General features: G+C 41.4%; 1 protein-coding gene across 1 annotated transcript in view; it reads right to left on the reverse strand.

Moving 5' to 3' along the window:
- Nucleotides 1-7,076: 7,076 nt before the first annotated feature.
- Nucleotides 7,077-25,458, reverse strand: part of LOC116937107 (vesicle-associated membrane protein 8-like) — a 51,247-nt gene continuing 32,865 nt past the window's right edge. Inside the window, exons 3-5 of the mRNA XM_076055274.1 lie at nt 14,079-14,126; nt 10,083-10,187; nt 7,077-7,228 (exon numbers count right to left, since the gene is read on the reverse strand). Of these exons, the coding sequence (XP_075911389.1) occupies nt 7,085-7,228; nt 10,083-10,187; nt 14,079-14,126 (297 nt within the window). The 3' untranslated portion in view covers nt 7,077-7,084. The remainder of the gene's footprint in view (nt 7,229-10,082; nt 10,188-14,078; nt 14,127-25,458) is intronic.

Below are 25,458 nucleotides of genomic sequence, written 5' to 3' on the forward strand. Positions count from 1 at the left end.
TGAGTGGGTGGGTGAGTGAGTGAGTGGATGGGTGAGTGAGTGAGTAGGTGAGTGAGTGGGTGATTGGTGAGTGAGTGAGTGGGTGGGTGAGTGGGTGGGTGAGTGGGTGGGTGGGTGAGTGGGTGGGTGGGTGAGTTGGTGGGTGAGTTGGTGGGTGAGTGGGTGGGTGGGTGAGTGGGTGGGTGGGTGTGTGGGTGTGTGGGTGAGTGGGTGAGTGGGTGGGTGAGTGGGTGGGTGGGTGAGTAGGTGAGTGGGTGGGTGGGTGAGTAGGTGAGTAGGTGAGTGGGTGGGTGAGTGGGTGAGTAGGTGAGTGAGTGGGTGGGTGAGTGGGTGAGTGGGTGGGTGAGTAGGTGAGTGGGTGGGTGAGTGAGTGGGTGGGTGGGTGAGTGAGTGGGTGAATGAGTGAGTGGGTGAGTTAGTGAGTGAGTGGGTGAGTGGGTGAGTGAGTGGGTGAGTTAGTGGGTGAGTGGGTGGGTGAGTAGGTGGGTGAGTGGGTGGGTGAGTGGGTCAGTGGGTGGGTGAGTGAGTGGGTGAGTGGGTGAGTAGGTGAGTGGGTGAGTGAGTGGGTGGGTGAGTAGGTGAGTGGGTGGGTGAGTAGGTGAGTGGGTGAGTGGGTGAGTGTTGAGTGGGTGAGTGAGTGGGTCAGTTAGTGAGTGGGTGGGTCAGTGGGTGAGTGAGTGGGTGGGTGAGTGGGTGAGTGAGTGCTGACTGGGTGAGTGCTAAGTGGGTGAGTGAGTGGGTAGGTCAGTGGGTGAGTGGGTTGGTCGGTGATTGAGTGGGTAGGTGGGTGAGTGAGTGAGTAGGTGAGTGGGTGATTGAGTAGGTGAGTGGGTGGGTGGGTGACTGAGTGAGTGAGTGGGTGAGTGAGTGCTGACTGGGTGAGTGCTAAGTGGGTGAGTGGGTGAGTGAGTGGGTAGGTCAGTGGGTGAGTGGGTTGGTCGGTGATTGAGTGGGTAGGTGGGTGAGTGAGTGAGTAGGTGAGTGGGTGATTGAGTAGGTGAGTGGGTGGGTGAGTGAGTGCTGAGTGAGTGGGTGAGTGAGTGCTGAGTGAGTGGGTGAGTGAGTGCTGAGTGAGTGGTGAGTGGGTGGGTGGGTGAGAGAGTGAGTGGGTGAGTGGTGAGTGGGTGAGTGGTGAGTGGGTGGGTGAGTGAGTGGGTGAGTGAGTGAGTGAGTGGGTGAGTGAGTGGGTGGGTGAGTGGGTGGGTGAGTAGGTGAGTGGTTGAGTGGGTGGGTGAGTGCTGAGTGGGTGAGTGAGTGGGTCAGTTAGTGAGTGGGTCAGTGGGTGAGTGAGTGGGTGGGTGACTGAATGGGTGAGTGAGTGCTGACTGGGTGAGTGGGTGAGTGAGTGAGTGAATAGGTGAGTGGGTGATTGAGTGGGTGAGTGGGTAGGTCAGTGGGTGAGTGGGTGGGTCAGTGAGTGAGTGGGTGGGTCGGTGATTGAGTGGGTGGGTGGGTGAGTGAGTGGGTGAGTGAGTGGGTGGGTGAGTGGGTGAGTGGTGAGTGGGTGAGTGGGTGAGTGAGTGGGTGAGTGGGTGGGTGAGTGGGTGGGTGAGTGAGTGAGTGAGTGGGTGAGTGGGTGAGTGAGTGAGTGCTGAGTGGGTGAGTGTCACCATCAACAGGCCTCGCATCAGCCAATCACAGCGCCCCAATAAATGAAATGCAAACCCTATGCAAATTAGCACTCCCCCAATATGCAAATGACATGTTAATGTTACATCAATTACATCACAAGTACATGTTAATATATCTCATATAATTGCATCTTATCTTCTTAAATATATGTTAATGCGGTTGCGTAGATGTGCTAATTGTACTCGAATGATATCGTTTAGTTGATTGGTTACCTTGGGAACCATTTAGCTTAGACCCAGCGATTATGTCTGGCTATGCAAATGAGGTAACGATATGCAAATTTGGGAAACTCACCCACTCAGTCACTCACCCACTCACTCACTCAGTCACTCAGTCACTCACTCACCCACTCACTCACTCACCCACTCAGTCACTCACCCAGTCACTCACTCACTCAGTCACTCACTCAGTCACTCACCCACTCACTCACCCACTCAGTCACTCACTCACCCACTCAGTCAATCACTCAGTCACTCACCCACTCACTCAGTCGCTCACCCAGTCACTCACTCACTCACTCAGTCACTCACTCACCCACTCAGTCACTCACCCAGTCACTCACTCACCCACTCAGTCACTCACCCAGTCACTCACTCACCCACTCACTCACCCACTCAGTCGCTCACCCACTCACTCACCCACTCAGTCACTCACTCACCCACTCAGTCAATCACTCAGTCACTCACCCACTCACTCAGTCACTCACCCAGTCACTCACTCAGTCACTCACCCACTCACTCACTCACCGACTCAGTCACTCACCCAGTCACTCACCCAGTCACTCACCCACTTAAGTCACGCACCTGGTGAGAGGGTGACTGAGTGGGTGAGTGAGTGAGTGGGTGAGTGAGTGAGTGACTGACTGAGTGACTGACTGACTGAGTGACTGACTGAGTGACTGACTGAGTGACTGACTGAGTGACTGACTGACTGACTTAGTGACTGAGTGACTGACTGAGTGACTGACTGACTGAGTGACTGACTGAGTGACTGACTGAGTGAGTGACTGACTGAGTGACTGAGTGAGTGACTGACTGAATGACTGAGTGAGTGACTGAGTGACTGACTGAATGACTGAGTGAGTGACTAACTGAGTGACTGACTGAGTGACTGACTGAGTGACTGAGTGACTGACTGACTGAGTGACTCACTGACTGACTGAGTGACTGACTGACTGAGTGACTGACTGAGTGACTGACTGACTGAGTGACTGACTGAGTGACTGACTGACTCACTGACTGACTGAGTGACTGACTGACTGAGTGACTGACTGAGTGAGTGACTGACTGAGTGAGTGACTGACTGAGTGACTGACTGACTGAGTGACTGACTGAGTGACTAAGTGACTGACTGAGTGACTGACTGAGTGACTGACTGAGTGACTGACTGACTGACTTAGTGACTGAGTGACTGACTGAGTGACTGAGTGACTGACTGACTGACTGAGTGACTGACTGACTGAGTGACTGACTGAGCAACTGACTGAGTGACTGACTGAGTGACTGACTGAGTGACTGACTGAGTGAGTGACTGACTGAGTGACTGAGTGAGTGACTGACTGAATGACTGACTGAGTGACTGAGTGACTGAGTTAATGACTGAGTGACTGAGTGACTGAGTGAGTGACTGAGTGACTGAGTGACTGACTGAGTGACTGACTGACTGAGTGACTGACTGAGTGACTAACTGAGTGACTGAGTGACTGACTGACTGAGTGACTCACTGACTGACTGAGTGACTGACTGACTGAGTGACTGACTGAGTGACTGACTGACTGAGTGACTGACTGAGTGACTGACTGAGTGACTGACTGACTCACTGACTGACTGACTGAGTGAGTGACTGACTGAGTGAGTGACTGACTGAGTGACTGACTGACTGAGTGACTGACTGAGTGACTGAGTGACTGACTGAGTGACTGACTGACTGAGTGACTGACTGAGTGACTGAGTGACTGACTGACTGAGTGACTGACTGACTGAGTGACTGAGTGACTGACTGACTGAGTGACTGAGTGACTGAGTGACTGACTGACTGAGTGACTGACTGAGTGACTGACTGACTGAGTGACTGACTGAGTGACTGAGTGACTGACTGACTGAGTGACTGACTGAGTGACTGACTGAGTGACTGACTGACTGAGTGACTGACTGAGTGACTGACTGACTGAGTGACTGACTGAGTGACTGAGTGACTGACTGAGTGACTGAGTGACTGAGTGACTGACTGACTGAGTGACTGACTGAGTGACTAACTGACTGAGTGACTGACTGAGTGACTAACTGACTGACTGAGTGACTGACTGAGTGACTGAGTGACTGACTGACTGAGTGAGTGACTGAGTGACTGAGTGACAGTGACTGACTGACTGACTGACTGAGTGACTGACTGAGTGAGTGACTGAGTGACTGAGTGACTGACTGAGTGACTGACTGACTGAGTGAGTGACTGAGTGACTGACTGAGTGACTGAGTGACTGACTGACTGACTGAGTGACTGACTGAGTGACTGACTGACTTAGTGACTGAGTGACTGACTGAGTGACTGAGTGACTGACTGACTGAGTGACTGACTGAGTGACTGAGTGAGTGACTGACTGAATGACTGAATGACTGAGTGAGTGACTGACTGAATGACTGAGTGAGTGACTAACTGAGTGACTGACTGAGTGACTGACTGAGTGACTGACTGAGTGACTGAGTGACTGACTGAGTGACTGACTGACTGAGTGACTGACTGAGTGACTGACTGACTCACTGACTGACTGAGTGACTGAGTGAGTGACTGACTGAATGACTGAGTGAGTGACTGAGTGACTGACTGAATGACTGAGTGAGTGACTGACTGAGTGACTGACTGAGTGACTGACTGAGTGACTGAGTGACTGACTGAGTGACTGACTGACTGAGTGACTGACTGAGTGACTGAGTGAGTGACTGACTGAATGACTGAGTGAGTGACTGAGTGACTGACTGAATGACTGAGTGAGTGACTAACTGAGTGACTGACTGACTGACTGAGTGACTGACTGAGTGACTGAGTGACTGACTGAGTGACTGACTGACTGAGTGACTGACTGAGTGACTGACTGACTCACTGACTGACTGAGTGACTGACTAACTGACTGAGTGAGTGACTGAGTGAGTGACTGAGTGAGTGACTGACTGACTAAGTGACTGACTGAGTGACTGACTGACTGACTGACTCACTGACTGACTGAGTGACTGACTAACTGACTGAGTGAGTGACTGAGTGAGTGACTGAGTGAGTGACTGACTGAGTGAGTGACTGACTGAGTGACTGACTGAGTGACTGACTAACTGACTGAGTGACTGAGTGAGTGACTGACTGAGTGACTGAGTGAGTGACTGACTGAGTGACTGACTGAGTGACTGACTGACTGAGTGACTGACTGAGTGACTGACTGAGTGACTGACTGAGTGACTGAGTGACTGACTGAGTGACTGACTGAGTGACTGAGTGAGTGACTGAGTGACTGACTGAGTGACTGAGTGAGTGACTGAGTGACTGACTGAGTGATTGACTGACTGAGTGACTGAGTGACTGACTGACTGAGTGACTGACTGACTGAGTGACTGAGTGACTGACTGACTGAGTGACTGAGTGACTGACTGAGTGACTGACTAACTAAGTGACTGAGTGACTGACTGAGTGACTGACTGAGTGACTGAGTGAGTGACTGACTGAGTGACTGACTGACTGAGTGACTGACTGAGTGACTGACTGAGTGACTGACTGACTGAGTGACTGACTGAGTGACTGACTGAGTGACTGACTGAGTGACTGAGTGACTGACTAACTAAGTGACTGACTGAGTGACTGACTAAGTGACTGACTGAGTGACTGACTGAGTGACTAACTAAGTGACTGACTGAGTGACTGACTAACTAAGTGACTAACTAAGTGACTGACTGAGTGACTGACTGACTGACTGAGTGACTGAGTGACTGACTGACTGAGTGACTGAGTGACTGACTGACTGAGTGACTGACTAACTAAGTGACTGACTGACTGAGTGACTGAGTGACTGACTGACTGACTGAGTGACTGAGTGACTGACTAACTAAGTGACTGACTGACTGAGTGACTGACTGACTGAGTGACTAACTAAGTGACTGAGTGACTGACTGACTGAGTGACTGAGTGACTGACTGACTGAGGGACTGACTGACTAACTGACTGACTGAGTGACTGACTCACTGAGCGGTGTCGCCTTGGTACAGTGCGTTCCAGCGCTCTGATGCGGCACCATGTGTACAGTGGGCAGTGTGTACAGTGATACAGTGTGTACAGTGATACAGTGCGTACAGTGAACTTATTTCCGTGACGTCTTAGAGATTACAGTGATGGTGGTGGTGATGGTGATGATGGTGGTGATGGTGGTGATGATGGTGGTGATGATGGTGGTGGTGGTGATGGTGGTGGTGATGGTGGTGGTGATGATGGTGGTGATGATGGTGGTGGTGATGGTGGTGGTGGTGATGATGGTGATGGTGGTGATGATGATGATGGTAGTGGTGATGATGGTGGTGGTGATGGTGGTGATGGTGGTGGTGATGATGGTGGTGATGGTGGTGGTGATGGTGGTGGTGGTGATGGTGGTGGTGGTGATGGTGGTGATGGTGGTGGTGGTGATGGTGGTGGTGATGGTGGTGGTGGTGATGGTGGTGATGGTAGTGGTGATGATGGTGGTGGTGATGGTGGTGATGGTGGTGGTGGTGGTGGTGATGATGGTGGTGGTGGTGATGGTGGTGGTGGTGATGATGGTGGTGATGATGGTGGTGGTAGTGGTGATGATGGTGGTGGTGGTGATGATGGTGATGGTGGTGATGGTGGTGGTGGTGATGGTGGTGATGGTGATGATGGTGATGGTGGTGGTGGTGATGATGGTGATGGTGGTGATGGTGGTGGTGATGATGGTGGTGGTGATGATGGTGGTGGTGATGGTGATGATGGTGATGGTGGTGATGGTGATGGTGGTGATGGTGGTGGTGGTGATGGTGGTGATGGTGGTGGTGGTGATGGTGGTGATGATGGTGGTGATGGTGGTGATGATGGTGGTGATGGTGGTGATGATGGTGGTGGTGGTGATGGTGGTGGTGATGGTGGTGGTGATGGTGGTGGTGATGGTGGTGGTGATGGTGGTGATGGTGATGGTGATGATGGTGGTGATGGTGATGGTGGTGGTGATGATGGTGATGGTGGTGATGATGAAGATGGTGGTGATGGTGATGGTGGTGATGGTGGTGATGGTGGTGATGATGGTGATGGTGGTGGTGGTGATGGTGGTGATGGTGATGGTGGTGGTGATGGTGATGGTGGTGATGGTGATGGTGGTGATGGTGGTGATGGTGGTGATGATGGTGATGGTGGTGGTGGTGATGGTGGTGATGGTGATGGTGGTGGTGATGGTGGTGGTGATGGTGATGGTCTAGGTAGGGATGACTCCTGTGGCTAACAGGATGATGATGGTGAGGATGATGGTGAGGATGGTGATGATGATGACCCAGGTTTTGACGTTTCGCCACCAGGCCCTGCGCAGGATCTGGGTAGATGTCTTCTGGAAGGCGCCAGCCTGAATCATCAACAACATCAACAACAACATCAACATTAATAACAACATCAACATCATCAACAACATCATCAACAACATCAACAACAACATCAACAACAACATCAACATCATCAACATCAACAACAACATCAACAACAAGAACAACAACAACATCAACATCATCAACATCATCAACAACATCATCAACATCAACAACAACATCAACAACATCATCAACATCATCAACAACAACATCAACAACAACATCAACATCATCAACATCAACAACAACATCAACAACAAGAACAACAACAACAACATCAACATCAACATCATCAACATCATCAACAACATCATCAACAACATCATCAACAACATCATCAACATCAACAACAACATCAACAACATCATCAACAACAACATCATCAACATCATCAACAACAATAACAACATCAACAACATCAACAACAACATCTACAACAACATCATCAACATCATCAACAACATCAACAACAACAACATCAACAACAACATCATCAACAACAATAACAACATCAACAACATCAACAACAGCAACTACTACTACAACAACAACATCAACAACAACATCATCAACAACAATAACAACAACATCAACAACAACAACATCTACAACAACATCAACATCATCAACAACAATAACAACATCAACAATAACAACAACATCAACAACAACATCAGCAACAACATCAACAACATCATCAACATCAACATCATCAACATCAACAACAACAACATCATCAACAACATCATCAACAACAATAACAACAACAACAACAACAACATCAGCAACAACATCAACAACATCAACAACAACATCATCAACAACATCAACAACAACATCATCAACATCAACATCATCAACAACATCAACAACATCAACATCAACAACATCAACTACTACTACAACAACATCAACAACATCTACAACAACATCAACAACATCATCAACAACAATAACAACAACATCAACAACATCTACAACATCAACAACAACATCTACAACATCATCAACATCATCATCAACAACAATAACAACAACAACATCAGCAACAACATCAACAACAACATCATCAACAACAACATCATCAACAACATCAACAACAACATCATCAACATCATCAACAACAATAACAACATCAACAACATCAACATCAACAACATCAACAACAACATCTACAACAACATCAACAACATCATCAACAACAATAACAACAACAACATCTACAACAACAACATCAACATCTACAACAACATCATCAACATCATCAACAACAATAACAACATCAACAATAACATCAGCAACAACATCAACAACAACATCATCAACATCAACAACAACATCATCATCAACAACAACAACTTCAACCATCAACAACAACATCAACAATATCAACAACAACAACAACATCACCAACATCAACAACATCATCAACACCACCATCACCACCACCATCACCACCATCACCATCATCACCACCATCATCACCACCATCACCACCATCGCCATCACCACCATCACCACCACCACCATCACCACCACCATCACCATCATCACCACCACCACCATCACCACCATCACCATCATCACCACCACCATCACCACCACCATCACCATCACCACCATCACCATCACCACCATCACCACCATCACCATCATCACCACCATCATCACCACCATCATCACCATTATCACCATCATCATCACCACCACCATCACCACCACCATCACCATTACCACCACCATCACCACCACTACCATCACCACCACCACCATCACCACCACCACCATCACCACCACCATCACCACCATCACCACCACCACCACCACCATCACCACCATCACCACCACCATCACCACCATCACCATCACCACCATTACCACCATCATCATCACCATCACCACCATCACCACCATCACCACCACCACCATCACCACCACCACCACCATCACCACCACCACCACCATCACCACCACCATCACCACCACCACCATCATCACCACCATCACCACCACCACCATCACCACCACCACCATCACCACCATCACCACCATCACCACCACCATCACCACCACCACCACCATCACCATCACCACCACCACCACCATCACCACCATCATCATCATCACCATCACCACCATCATCACCACCATCATCACCACCATCACCACCATCACCATCACCACCATCATCACCACCATCATCACCACCACCACCACCATCACCACCACCATCACCATCACCACCATCATCACCACCATCACCACCATCACCATCACCACCACCACCATCACCACCATCATCACCACCATCACCACCACCACCATCACCACCATCACCACCATCACCACCACCATCACCACCATCACCACCACCACCACCATCACCACCACCACCATCACCACCACCACCACCATCACCACCATCACCACCATCACCATCACCACCATCACCACCAACACCACCACCATCACCACCATCACCACCACCACCATCACCACCACCACCATCACCACCATCATCACCACCATCACCACCATCACCATCACCACCACCACCATCACCACCATCATCACCACCATCACCACCACCACCATCACCACCATCACCACCATCACCACCACCATCACCACCATCACCACCACCACCACCATCACCACCACCACCATCACCACCACCACCACCATCACCACCATCACCACCATCACCATCACCACCATCACCACCAACACCACCACCATCACCACCATCACCACCACCACCATCACCACCACCACCACCATCACCACCATCACCACCATCATCACCACCACCACCATCACCACCACCTTCACCGTGTTTTGTAGTTCAACTGTTTTGTCCACCAAGTCGTCCAGACGCTCGCCCCGCTGAAGGACTTTCTCCACATTGTCCACCATCACCCCCTTCACTCCCTCCACCTGCAGGCACAGAGTCACCCATCAGTAGAGTCACCCATCAGTAGAGTCACCCATCAGTAGAGTCACCCAACAGTAGAGTCACCGATCGGTAGAGTCACCCTTCAGTAGAGTCACCCTTCACTAGAGTCACCCTTCAGTAGAGTCACCCAACAGTAGAGTCACCCTTCAGTAGAGTCACCCATCAGTAGAGTCACCCATCACTATCAGTAGAGTCACCCATCAGTAGAGTCACCCATCAGTAGAGTCACCCTTCAGTAGAGTCACCCTTCACTAGAGTCACCATCACTAGAGTCACCCTTCAGTAGAGTCACCCTTCACTAGAGTCACCCTTCACTACCACTATAGTCACCCTTCACTATAGTCACCCTTCACTACCACTATAGTCACCCTTCACTACCACTATAGTCACCCTTCACTACCACTATAGTCACCCTTCACTACCACTATAGTCACCCTTCACTACCACTATAGTCACCCTTCACTACCACTATAGTCACACTTCACTACCACTATAGTCACCCTTCACTATAGTCACCCTTCACTATAGTCACCCTTCACTACCACTATAGTCACCCTTCACTACCACTATAGTCACCCTTCACTACCACTATAGTCACCCTTCACTACCACTATAGTCACCCTTCACTACCACTATAGTCACCCTTCACTACCACTATAGTCACACTTCACTACCACTATAGTCACCCTTCACTATAGTCACCCTTCACTATAGTCACCCTTCACTACCACTATAGTCACCCTTCACTACCACTATAGTCACCCTTCACTACCACTATAGTCACCCTTCACTATAGTCACCCTTCACTATAGTCACCCTTCACTACCTCCTCACTGAGGGGGCATGTCCACACTGAGGGGGGCGTGTCCTCACTGAGGGGGCGTGGCATCACTGAGGGGGCGTTGCATCACTGAGGAGGCGTGGCCTCACCGAGGGGGGCGTGTCCTCACTGAGGGAGCGTGGCCTCACTGAGGGGGGCGTGTCCTCACGGAGGTTGTGTGGCATCACTTAGGGGGCGTGGCATCACTTAGGGGGCGTGGCATCACTGAGGGGCGTGTCCTCACTGAGGGGGCGTGGCCTCACCGAGGGGGCGTGGCCTAACCGGGGGGGGGCGTGGCCTAACTGAGGGGGCCTGTCCTCGCCGAGGGGGCGTGGCCTCGCTGAGGGGGGCGTGGCATCACTGAGGGGGCGTGGCATCACTGAGGGGGCGTGGCATCACTGAGGGGGCGTGTTGACTAGTTGTTGTGGTGGTAGTTGTTGTGGTGGTTGTTGTTGTGGTTGTTGTGGTAGTTGTTGTGGTAGTTGTTGTGGTAGTTGTTGTGGTGGTTGTTGTGGTAGTTGTTGTGGTAGTTGTTGTGGTGGTTGTTGTTGTGGTTGTTGTGGTAGTTGTTGTGGTAGTTGTTGTGGTAGTTGTTGTGATGGTTGTTGTGGTAGTTGTTGTGGTTGTTGTGGTGGTTGTTGTTGTGGTTGTTGTGGTAGTTGTTGTGGTAGTTGTTGTGGTGGTTGTTGTTGTGGTGGTTGTTGTGGTAGTTGTTGTGGTAGTTGTTGTGGTGGTTGTTGTGGTAGTTGTTGTGGTAGTTGTTGTGGTGGTTGTTGTGGTAGTTGTTGTGGTAGTTGTTGTGGTGGTTGTTGTGGTAGTTGTTGTGATGGTTGTTGTGGTATTTGTTGTGGTTGTTGTGGTGGTTGTTGTTGTGGTTGTTGTGGTAGTTGTTGTGGTAGTTGTTGTGGTAGTTGTTGTTGTGGTAGTTGTGGTGGTAGTTGTTGTGGTAGTTGTTGTGGTGGTTGTTGTGGTAGTTGTTGTGGTAGTTGTTGTGGTAGTTGTTGTGATGGTTGTTGTGGTAGTTGTTGTGGTGGTTGTTGTTGTTGTAGTTGTTGTGGTTGTTGTTGTAGTGGTTGTTGTGGTGGTTGTTGTGGTAGTTGTTGTTGTTGTGGTGGTTGTTGTGGTAGTTGTTGTGGTAGTTGTTGTTGTTGTAGTTGTTGTGGTGGTTGTTGTGGTAGTTGTTGTGGTGGTTGTTGTTGTGGTTGCTGTGGTAGTTGTTGTGGTGGTTGTTGTGGTAGTTGTTGTGGTAGTTGTTGTTGTGGTTGTTGTGGTAGTTGTTGTGGTGGTTGTTGTGGTGGTTGTTGTTGTGGTGGTTGTTGTGGTTGTTGTTGTGGTAGTTGTTGTTGTGATAGTTGTTGTGGTAGTTGTTGTGGTAGTTGTTGTGGTAGTTGTTGTGGTAGTTGTTGTGGTAGTTGTTGTGGTAGTTGTTGTGGTGGTTGTTGTGGTTGTTGTTGTGGTAGTTGTTGTTGTGATAGTTGTTGTGGTAGTTGTTGTGGTAGTTGTTGTGGTAGTTGTTGTGGTTGTTGTTGTGGTAGTTGTTGTGGTAGTTGTTGTGGTAGTTGTTGTGGTGGTTGTTGTTGTGGTAGTTGTTGTGGTGGTTGTTGTGGTAGTTGTTGTGGTGGTTGTTGTGGTGGTAGTTGTTGTGGTGGTTGTTGTGATAGTTGTTGTGGTAGTTGTTGTGGTAGTTGTTGTGGTAGTTGTTGTGGTAGTTGTTGTGGTGGTTGTTGTGGTAGTTGTTGTAGTAGTAGTTGTTGTGGTAGTTGTTGTGGTGGTTGTGGTGGTAGTTGTTGTGGTGGTTGTTGTGGTAGTTATTGTGGTGGTTGTTGTGGTGGTTGTTGTGGTGGTTGTTGTGGTGGTTGTTGTGGTAGTTGTTGTGGTGGTTGTTGTGGTGGTTGTTGTGATGGTTGTTGTGGTAGTTGTTGTGGTGGTGGTTGTGGTGGTTGTTGTGGTAGTTGTTGTGGTAGTGGTTGTGGTAGTTGTTGTGGTGGTTGTTGTGGTAGTTGTTGTGGTGGTTGTTGTGGTAGTTGTTGTTGTGGTAGTTGTTGTGGTGGTTGTTGTGGTAGTTGTTGTGGTTGTTGTGGTGGTTGTTGTTGTGGTAGTTGTTGTGGTAGTTGTTGTGGTAGTTGTTGTGGTGGTTGTTGTTGTGGTAGTTGTTGTGGTGGTTGTGGTGGTAGTTGTTGTGGTGGTTGTTGTGGTAGTTGTTGTGGTAGTTGTTGTGGTTGTTGTTGTGGTAGTTGTTGTGGTAGTTGTTGTGGTAGTTGTTGTGGTGGTTGTTGTTGTGGTTGTTGTGGTAGTTGTTGTGGTAGTTGTTGTGGTGGTTGTTGTGGTAGTTGTTGTGGTGGTTGTTGTGGTGGTAGTTGTTGTGGTGGTTGTTGTGATAGTTGTTGTGGTAGTTGTTGTGGTAGTTGTTGTGGTAGTTGTTGTGGTAGTTGTTGTGGTGGTTGTTGTGGTAGTTGTTGTAGTAGTAGTTGTTGTGGTAGTTGTTGTGGTGGTTGTGGTGGTAGTTGTTGTGGTGGTTGTTGTGGTAGTTGTTGTGGTGGTTGTTGTGGTGGTTGTTGTGGTGGTTGTTGTGGTGGTTGTTGTGGTAGTTGTTGTGGTGGTTGTTGTGGTGGTTGTTGTGATGGTTGTTGTGGTAGTTGTTGTGGTGGTGGTTGTGGTGGTTGTTGTGGTAGTTGTTGTGGTAGTGGTTGTGGTAGTTGTTGTGGTGGTTGTTGTGGTAGTTGTTGTGGTGGTTGTTGTGGTAGTTGTTGTGGTAGTTGTTGTGGTAGTTGTTGTGGTAGTTGTTGTGGTGGTTGTTGTGGTAGTTGTTGTGGTGGTTGTTGTGGTGGTTGTTGTGATGGTTGTTGTGGTAGTTGTTGTGGTGGTGGTTGTGGTGGTTGTTGTGGTAGTTGTTGTGGTAGTGGTTGTGGTAGTTGTTGTGGTGGTTGTTGTGGTAGTTGTTGTGGTGGTTGTTGTGGTAGTTGTTGTTGTGGTAGTTGTTGTGGTGGTTGTTGTGGTAGTTGTTGTGGTAGTTGTTGTGGTAGTTGTTGTGGTGGTTGTTGTGGTTGTGAACCTGTATACGGAGTTCCTCGACTCTGGTTGTTGCTTGAGATGACGTCTCCTGAACCACCACAACAACAACATCACTAGTTAACAACATCACTAGTTAACAACAACAACATCACTAGTTAACAACAACAACATCACTAGTTAACAACATCACTAGTTAACAACATCACTAGTTAACAACATCACTAGTTAACAACATCACTAGTTAACAACAACAACATCACTAGTTAACAACATCACTAGTTAACAACAACAACATCACTAGTTAACAACATCACTAGTTAACAACATCAACATCACTAGTTAACAACATCACTAGTTAACAACATCACTAGTTAACAACAACAACATCACTAGTTAACAACAACATCACTAGTTAACAACATCACTAGTTAACAACATCAACATCACTAGTTAACAACAACATCACTAGTTAACAACATCACTAGTTAACAACATCACTAGTTAACAACATCACTAGTTAACAACAACAACATCACTAGTTAACAACAACAACATCACTAGTTAACAACATCACTAGTTAACAACAACAACATCACTAGTTAACAACATCACTAGTTAACAACAACATCACTAGTTAACAACATCACTAGTTAACAACATCACTAGTTAACAACAACAACATCACTAGTTAACAACATCACTAGTTAACAACATCACTAGTTAACAACAACAACATCACTAGTTAACAACAACAACATCACTAGTTAACAACATCACTAGTTAACAACATCACTAGTTAACAACAACAACATCACTAGTTAACAACATCAACATCACTAGTTAACAACATCAACATCACTAGTTAACAACATCACTAGTTAACAACATCACTAGTTAACAACATCAACATCACTAGTTAACAACATCACTAGTTAACAACAACAACATCACTAGTTAACAACATCACTAGTTAACAACAACAACATCACTAGTTAACAACAACAACATCACTAGTTAACAACAACAACATCACTAGTTAACAACATCACTAGTTAACAACAACAACATCACTAGTTAACAACATCACTAGTTAACAACATCACTAGTTAACAACATCACTAGTTAACAACAACAACATCACTAGTTAACAACAACAACATCACTAGTTAACAACAACAACATCACTAGTTAACAACATCACTAGTTAACAACAACAACATCACTAGTTAACAACATCACTAGTTAACAACAACAACATCACTAGTTAACAACAACAACATCACTAGTTAACAACATCACTAGTTAACAACATCACTAGTTAACAACAACAACATCACTAGTTAACAACATCACTAGTTAACAACATCACTAGTTAACAACAACAACATCACTAGTTAACAACATCACTAGTTAACAACAACAACATCACTAGTTAACAACATCAACATCACTAGTTAACAACAACAACATCACTAGTTAACAACATCACTAGTTAACAACATCACTAGTTAACAACAACAACATCACTAGTTAACAACAACAACATCACTAGTTAACAACATCACTAGTTAACAACATCACTAGTTAACAACAACAACATCACTAGTTAACAACATCAACATCACTAGTTAACAACATCAACATCACTAGTTAACAACATCACTAGTTAACAACATCACTAGTTAACAACATCAACATCACTAGTTAACAACATCACTAGTTAACAACAACAACATCACTAGTTAACAACATCACTAGTTAACAACAACAACATCACTAGTTAACAACAACAACATCACTAGTTAACAACAACAACATCACTAGTTAACAACATCACTAGTTAACAACAACAACATCACTAGTTAACAACATCACTAGTTAACAACATCACTAGTTAACAACATCACTAGTTAACAACAACAACATCACTAGTTAACAACAACAACATCACTAGTTAACAACAACAACATCACTAGTTAACAACATCACTAGTTAACAACAACAACATCACTAGTTAACAACAACAACATCACTAGTTAACAACAACAACATCACTAGTTAACAACAACAACATCACTAGTTAACAACATCACTAGTTAACAACAACAACATCACTAGTTAACAACATCACTAGTTAACAACATCACTAGTTAACAACAACAACATCACTAGTTAACAACATCACTAGTTAACAACATCACTAGTTAACAACATCACTAGTTAACAACAACAACATCACTAGTTAACAACATCACTAGTTAACAACATCACTAGTTAACAACAACAACATCACTAGTTAACAACATCACTAGTTAACAACATCACTAGTTAACAACATCAACATCACTAGTTAACAACAACAACATCACTAGTTAACAACATCACTAGTTAACAACATCACTAGTTAACAACATCACTAGTTAACAACAACAACATCACTAGTTAACAACATCACTAGTTAACAACATCACTAGTTAACAACAACAACATCACTAGTTAACAACAACAACATCACTAGTTAACAACAACATCACTAGTTAACAACATCACTAGTTAACAACATCACTAGTTAACAACAACAACATCACTAGTTAACAACATCAACATCACTAGTTAACAACATCAACATCACTAGTTAACAACAACAACATCACTAGTTAACAACATCACTAGTTAACAACATCACTAGTTAACAACATCACTAGTTAACAACAACAACATCACTAGTTAACAACAACAACATCACTAGTTAACAACATCACTAGTTAACAACATCAACATCACTAGTTAACAACATCACTAGTTAACAACATCACTAGTTAACAACAACAACATCACTAGTTAACAACAACATCACTAGTTAACAACATCACTAGTTAACAACAACAACATCACTAGTTAACAACATCACTAGTTAACAACAACAACATCACTAGTTAACAACATCACTAGTTAACAACAACAACATCACTAGTTAACAACAACAACATCACTAGTTAACAACATCACTAGTTAACAACATCACTAGTTAACAACAACAACATCACTAGTTAACAACAACAACATCACTAGTTAACAACATCACTAGTTAACAACATCAACATCACTAGTTAACAACATCACTAGTTAACAACAACAACATCACTAGTTAACAACAACAACATCACTAGTTAACAACATCACTAGTTAACAACATCACTAGTTAACAACAACAACATCACTAGTTAACAACAACAACATCACTAGTTAACAACATCACTAGTTAACAACAACAACATCACTAGTTAACAACAACAACATCACTAGTTAACAACAACAACATCACTAGTTAACAACATCACTAGTTAACAACAACAACATCACTAGTTAACAACAACAACATCACTAGTTAACAACATCAACATCACTAGTTAACAACATCAACATCACTAGTTAACAACAACAACATCACTAGTTAACAACATCACTAGTTAACAACAACAACATCACTAGTTAACAACATCACTAGTTAACAACATCACTAGTTAACAACATCAACATCACTAGTTAACAACAACAACATCACTAGTTAACAACATCACTAGTTAACAACAACAACATCACTAGTTAACAACAACAACATCACTAGTTAACAACAACAACATCACTAGTTAACAACATCACTAGTTAACAACATCACTAGTTAACAACATCACTAGTTAACAACATCACTAGTTAACAACAACAACATCACTAGTTAACAACAACAACATCACTAGTTAACAACATCACTAGTTAACAACAACATCATCACTAGTTAACAACATCACTAGTTAACAACATCAACATCACTAGTTAACAACATCACTAGTTAACAACATCACTAGTTAACAACATCACTAGTTAACAACATCAACATCACTAGTTAACAACAACAACATCACTAGTTAACAACAACATCACTAGTTAACAACATCACTAGTTAACAACAACAACATCACTAGTTAACAACATCACTAGTTAACAACATCAACATCACTAGTTAACAACAACAACATCACTAGTTAACAACATCACTAGTTAACAACATCACTAGTTAACAACATCACTAGTTAACAACATCACTAGTTAACAACAACAACATCACTAGTTAACAACATCACTAGTTAACAACAACAACATCACTAGTTAACAACATCAACATCACTAGTTAACAACATCAACATCACTAGTTAACAACATCAACATCACTAGTTAACAACAACAACATCACTAGTTAACAACAACATCATCACTAGTTAACAACATCACTAGTTAACAACATCACTAGTTAACAACATCAACATCACTAGTTAACAACAACATCATCACTAGTTAACAACATCACTAGTTAACAACAACAACATCACTAGTTAACAACATCACTAGTTAACAACAACAACATCACTAGTTAACAACAACAACATCACTAGTTAACAACATCACTAGTTAACAACATCACTAGTTAACAACATCACTAGTTAACAACATCAACATCACTAGTTAACAACAACAACATCACTAGTTAACAACATCACTAGTTAACAACATCAACATCACTAGTTAACAACAACAACATCACTAGTTAACAACAACAACATCACTAGTTAACAACAACAACATCACTAGTTAACAACATCACTAGTTAACAACATCACTAGTTAACAACATCAACATCACTAGTTAACAACAACAACATCACTAGTTAACAACAACAACATCACTAGTTAACAACATCACTAGTTAACAACATCACTAGTTAACAACATCACTAGTTAACAACAACAACATCACTAGTTAACAACATCAACATCACTAGTTAACAACATCACTAGTTAACAACATCACTAGTTAACAACAACAACATCACTAGTTAACAACAACAACATCACTAGTTAACAACAACAACATCACTAGTTAACAACATCACTAGTTAACAACATCACTAGTTAACAACATCACTAGTTAACAACAACAACATCACTAGTTAACAACATCACTAGTTAACAACATCACTAGTTAACAACAACAACATCACTAGTTAACAACATCACTAGTTAACAACATCACTAGTTAACAACAACAACATCACTAGTTAACAACAACAACATCACTAGTTAACAACATCACTAGTTAACAACAACATCACTAGTTAACAACAACATCACTAGTTAACAACATCACTAGTTAACAACAACAACATCACTAGTTAACAACATCAACATCACTAGTTAACAACATCACTAGTTAACAACATCACTAGTTAACAACAACAACATCACTAGTTAACAACAACAACATCACTAGTTAACAACAACAACATCACTAGTTAACAACATCACTAGTTAACAACATCACTAGTTAACAACATCACTAGTTAACAACAACAACATCACTAGTTAACAACATCAACATCACTAGTTAACAACATCACTAGTTAACAACATCACTAGTTAACAACAACAACATCACTAGTTAACAACAACAACATCACTAGTTAACAACAACAACATCACTAGTTAACAACATCACTAGTTAACAACATCACTAGTTAACAACATCACTAGTTAACAACAACAACATCACTAGTTAACAACATCACTAGTTAACAACATCACTAGTTAACAACAACAACATCACTAGTTAACAACATCACTAGTTAACAACATCACTAGTTAACAACATCACTAGTTAACAACAACAACATCACTAGTTAACAACATCAACATCACTAGTTAACAACATCACTAGTTAACAACAACAACATCACTAGTTAACAACAACATCACTAGTTAACAACATCACTAGTTAACAACAACATCACTAGTTAACAACATCACTAGTTAACAACATCAACATCACTAGTTAACAACAACAACATCACTAGTTAACAACAACATCACTAGTTAACAACAACAACATCACTAGTTAACAACAACAACATCACTAGTTAACAACAACATCACTAGTTAACAACAACATCATCACTAGTTAACAACAACAACATCACTAGTTAACAACAACAACATCACTAGTTAACAACAACAACATCACTAGTTAACAACAACAACATTACTAGTTAACAACATCACTAGTTAACAACATCAACATCACTAGTTAACAACATCACTAGTTAACAACAACACTAGTTAACAACAACAACATCACTAGTTAACAACAACAACATCACTAGTTAACAACATCACTAGTTAACAACAACATCACTAGTTAACAACATCACTAGTTAACAACAACAACATCACTAGTTAACAACATCAACATCACTAGTTAACAACATCACTAGTTAACAACATCACTAGTTAACAACATCACTAGTTAACAACATCACTAGTTAACAACAACAACATCACTAGTTAACAACAACATCACTAGTTAACAACAACAACATCACTAGTTAACAACATCAACATCACTAGTTAACAACAACAACATCACTAGTTAACAACATCACTAGTTAACAACAACAACATCACTAGTTAACAACATCACTAGTTAACAACAACAACATCACTAGTTAACAACATCACTAGTTAACAACATCACTAGTTAACAACATCACTAGTTAACAACATCACTAGTTAACAACATCAACATCACTAGTTAACAACAACAACATCACTAGTTAACAACATCACTAGTTAACAACATCAACATCACTAGTTAACAACAACATCACTAGTTAACAACAACAACATCACTAGTTAACAACATCACTAGTTAACAACATCACTAGTTAACAACATCAACATCACTAGTTAACAACAACATCACTAGTTAACAACATCACTAGTTAACAACATCACTAGTTAACAACATCACTAGTTAACAACAACATCACTAGTTAACAACATCACTAGTTAACAACATCACTAGTTAACAACATCACTAGTTAACAACAACAACATCACTAGTTAACAACATCACTAGTTAACAACATCACTAGTTAACAACAACATCATCACTAGTTAACAACATCACTAGTTAACAACAACAACATCACTAGTTAACAACATCACTAGTTAACAACAACAACATCACTAGTTAACAACATCACTAGTTAACAACAACAACATCACTAGTTAACAACATCACTAGTTAACAACAACAACATCACTAGTTAACAACAACATCACTAGTTAACAACATCACTAGTTAACAACATCACTAGTTAACAACAACAACATCACTAGTTAACAACAACAACATCACTAGTTAACAACATCACTAGTTAACAACAACAACAACATCACTAGTTAACAACAACAACATCACTAGTTAACAACATCACTAGTTAACAACAACAACATCACTAGTTAACAACAACATCACTAGTTAACAACATCACTAGTTAACAACAACAACATCACTAGTTAACAACAACAACATCACTAGTTAACAACATCAACATCACTAGTTAACAACATCAACATCACTAGTTAACAACATCACTAGTTAACAACATCACTAGTTAACAACATCAACATCACTAGTTAACAACATCAACATCACTAGTTAACAACATCAACATCACTAGTTAACAACATCACTAGTTAACAACAACAACATCACTAGTTAACAACATCACTAGTTAACAACATCAACATCACTAGTTAACAACAACCATCACTAGTTAACAACAACAACATCACTAGTTAACAACATCACTAGTTAACAACAACAACATCACTAGTTAACAACAACACTAGTTAACAACATCAACATCACTAGTTAACAACAACCATCACTAGTTAACAACAACAACATCACTAGTTAACAACATCACTAGTTAACAACAACAACATCACTAGTTAACAACATCACTAGTTAACAACATCACTAGTTAACAACAACAACATCACTAGTTAACAACATCAACATCACTAGTTAACAACAACAACATCACTAGTTAACAACATCACTAGTTAACAACATCACTAGTTAACAACATCACTAGTTAACAACAACAACATCACTAGTTAACAACATCACTAGTTAACAACATCACTAGTTAACAACAACAACATCACTAGTTAACAACATCACTAGTTAACAACATCACTAGTTAACAACATCACTAGTTAACAACATCACTAGTTAACAACATCAACATCACTAGTTAACAACATCAACATCACTAGTTAACAACAACAACATCACTAGTTAACAACAACATCACTAGTTAACAACATCACTAGTTAACAACAACATCACTAGTTAACAACAACATCACTAGTTAACAACATCACTAGTTAACAACATCACTAGTTAACAACAACAACATCACTAGTTAACAACATCACTAGTTAACAACATCACTAGTTAACAACAACAACATCACTAGTTAACAACAACAACATCACTAGTTAACAACAACATCATCACTAGTTAACAACAACATCATCACTAGTTAACAACATCACTAGTTAACAACATCACTAGTTAACAACATCACTAGTTAACAACATCAACATCACTAGTTAACAACATCACTAGTTAACAACAACAACATCACTAGTTAACAACAACAACATCACTAGTTAACAACATCACTAGTTAACAACATCACTAGTTAACAACATCAACATCACTAGTTAACAACATCACTAGTTAACAACAACAACATCACTAGTTAACAACAACATCACTAGTTAACAACATCACTAGTTAACAACAACAACATCACTAGTTAACAACAACAACATCACTAGTTAACAACATCACTAGTTAACAACATCACTAGTTAACAACATCACTAGTTAACAACAACAACATCACTAGTTAACAACAACAACATCACTAGTTAACAACAACAACATCACTAGTTAACAACATCACTAGTTAACAACAACATCATCACTAGTTAACAACATCACTAGTTAACAACATCACTAGTTAACAACATCACTAGTTAACAACATCAACATCACTAGTTAACAACATCACTAGTTAACAACAACAACATCACTAGTTAACAACATCACTAGTTAACAACATCACTAGTTAACAACATCACTAGTTAACAACATCAACATCACTAGTTAACAACATCACTAGTTAACAACAACATCACTAGTTAACAACAACAACATCACTAGTTAACAACATCACTAGTTAACAACATCAACATCACTAGTTAACAACAACAACATCACTAGTTAACAACATCACTAGTTAACAACATCACTAGTTAACAACAACAACATCACTAGTTAACAACAACAACATCACTAGTTAACAACATCACTAGTTAACAACAACAACATCACTAGTTAACAACATCACTAGTTAACAACAACAACATCACTAGTTAACAACATCACTAGTTAACAACATCAACATCACTAGTTAACAACAACAACATCACTAGTTAACAACATCACTAGTTAACAACATCACTAGTTAACAACAACAACATCACTAGTTAACAACAACAACATCACTAGTTAACAACATCACTAGTTAACAACAACATCACTAGTTAACAACATCACTAGTTAACAACATCACTAGTTAACAACAACAACATCACTAGTTAACAACAACATCACTAGTTAACAACATCACTAGTTAACAACATCACTAGTTAACAACAACAACATCACTAGTTAACAACAACATCATCACTAGTTAACAACATCAACATCACTAGTTAACAACATCAACATCACTAGTTAACAACAACAACATCACTAGTTAACAACATCAAATCATCACTAGTTAACAACAACAAATCACTAGTTAACAACAACATCACTAGTTAACAACATCACTAGTTAACAACATCACTAGTTAACAACATCACTAGTTAACAACATCAACATCACTAGTTAACAACAACAACATCACTAGTTAACAACATCAACATCACTAGTTAACAACAACATCACTAGTTAACAACATCACTAGTTAACAACAACAACATCACTAGTTAACAACAACAACATCACTAGTTAACAACATCCAACATACTAGTTAACAACATCACTAGTTAACAACATAACTAGTTAAACAACATCACTAGTTAACAACAACATCATCACTAGTTAACAACATCACTAGTTAACAACATCACTAGTTAACAACATCACTAGTTAACAACATCACTAGTTAACAACAACATCACTAGTTAACAACAACAACATCACTAGTTAACAACAACATCACTAGTTAACAACATCACTAGTTAACAACAACAACCATCACTAGTTAACAACATCACTAGTTAACAACAACAACATCACTAGTTAACAACAACAACATCACTAGTTAACAACATCAACATCACTAGTTAACAACATCACTAGTTAACAACATCACTAGTTAACAACAACAACATCACTAGTTAACAACAACAACATCACTAGTTAACAACATCAACATCACTAGTTAACAACAACAACAACATCACTAGTTAACAACATCACTAGTTAACAACAACAACATCACTAGTTAACAACAACAACATCACTAGTTAACAACATCACTAGTTAACAACAACAACAACATCACTAGTTAACAACATCACTAGTTAACAACATCAACATCACTAGTTAACAACATCACTAGTTAACAACATCACTAGTTAACAACAACAACATCACTAGTTAACAACATCACTAGTTAACAACATCAACATCACTAGTTAACAACATCACTAGTTAACAACATCACTAGTTAACAACAACAACATCACTAGTTAACAACAACATCACTAGTTAACAACATCACTAGTTAACAACAACAACATCACTAGTTAACAACATCACTAGTTAACAACAACAACATCACTAGTTAACAACAACAACATCACTAGTTAACAACATCACTAGTTAACAACATCACTAGTTAACAACATCACTAGTTAACAACAACAACATCACTAGTTAACAACAACAACATCACTAGTTAACAACAACAACATCACTAGTTAACAACATCACTAGTTAACAACATCACTAGTTAACAACATCACTAGTTAACAACATCACTAGTTAACAACAACAACATCACTAGTTAACAACATCACTAGTTAACAACATCACTAGTTAACAACAACATCACTAGTTAACAACATCAACATCACTAGTTAACAACAACAACATCACTAGTTAACAACAACATCACTAGTTAACAACAACAACATCACTAGTTAACAACAACAACATCACTAGTTAACAACATCACTAGTTAACAACAACAACATCACTAGTTAACAACATCACTAGTTAACAACATCACTAGTTAACAACATCACTAGTTAACAACATCAACATCACTAGTTAACAACAACAACATCACTAGTTAACAACAACAACATCACTAGTTAACAACATCACTAGTTAACAACATCACTAGTTAACAACAACAACATCACTAGTTAA

Source organism: Petromyzon marinus, chromosome 71, assembly GCF_048934315.1.
Source record: "Petromyzon marinus isolate PM22_M1 ecotype Great Lakes invasive population chromosome 71, UKy_Petmar_22M1.pri1.0, whole genome shotgun sequence".
Classification (NCBI taxonomy): domain Eukaryota; kingdom Metazoa; phylum Chordata; class Hyperoartia; order Petromyzontiformes; family Petromyzontidae; genus Petromyzon; species Petromyzon marinus.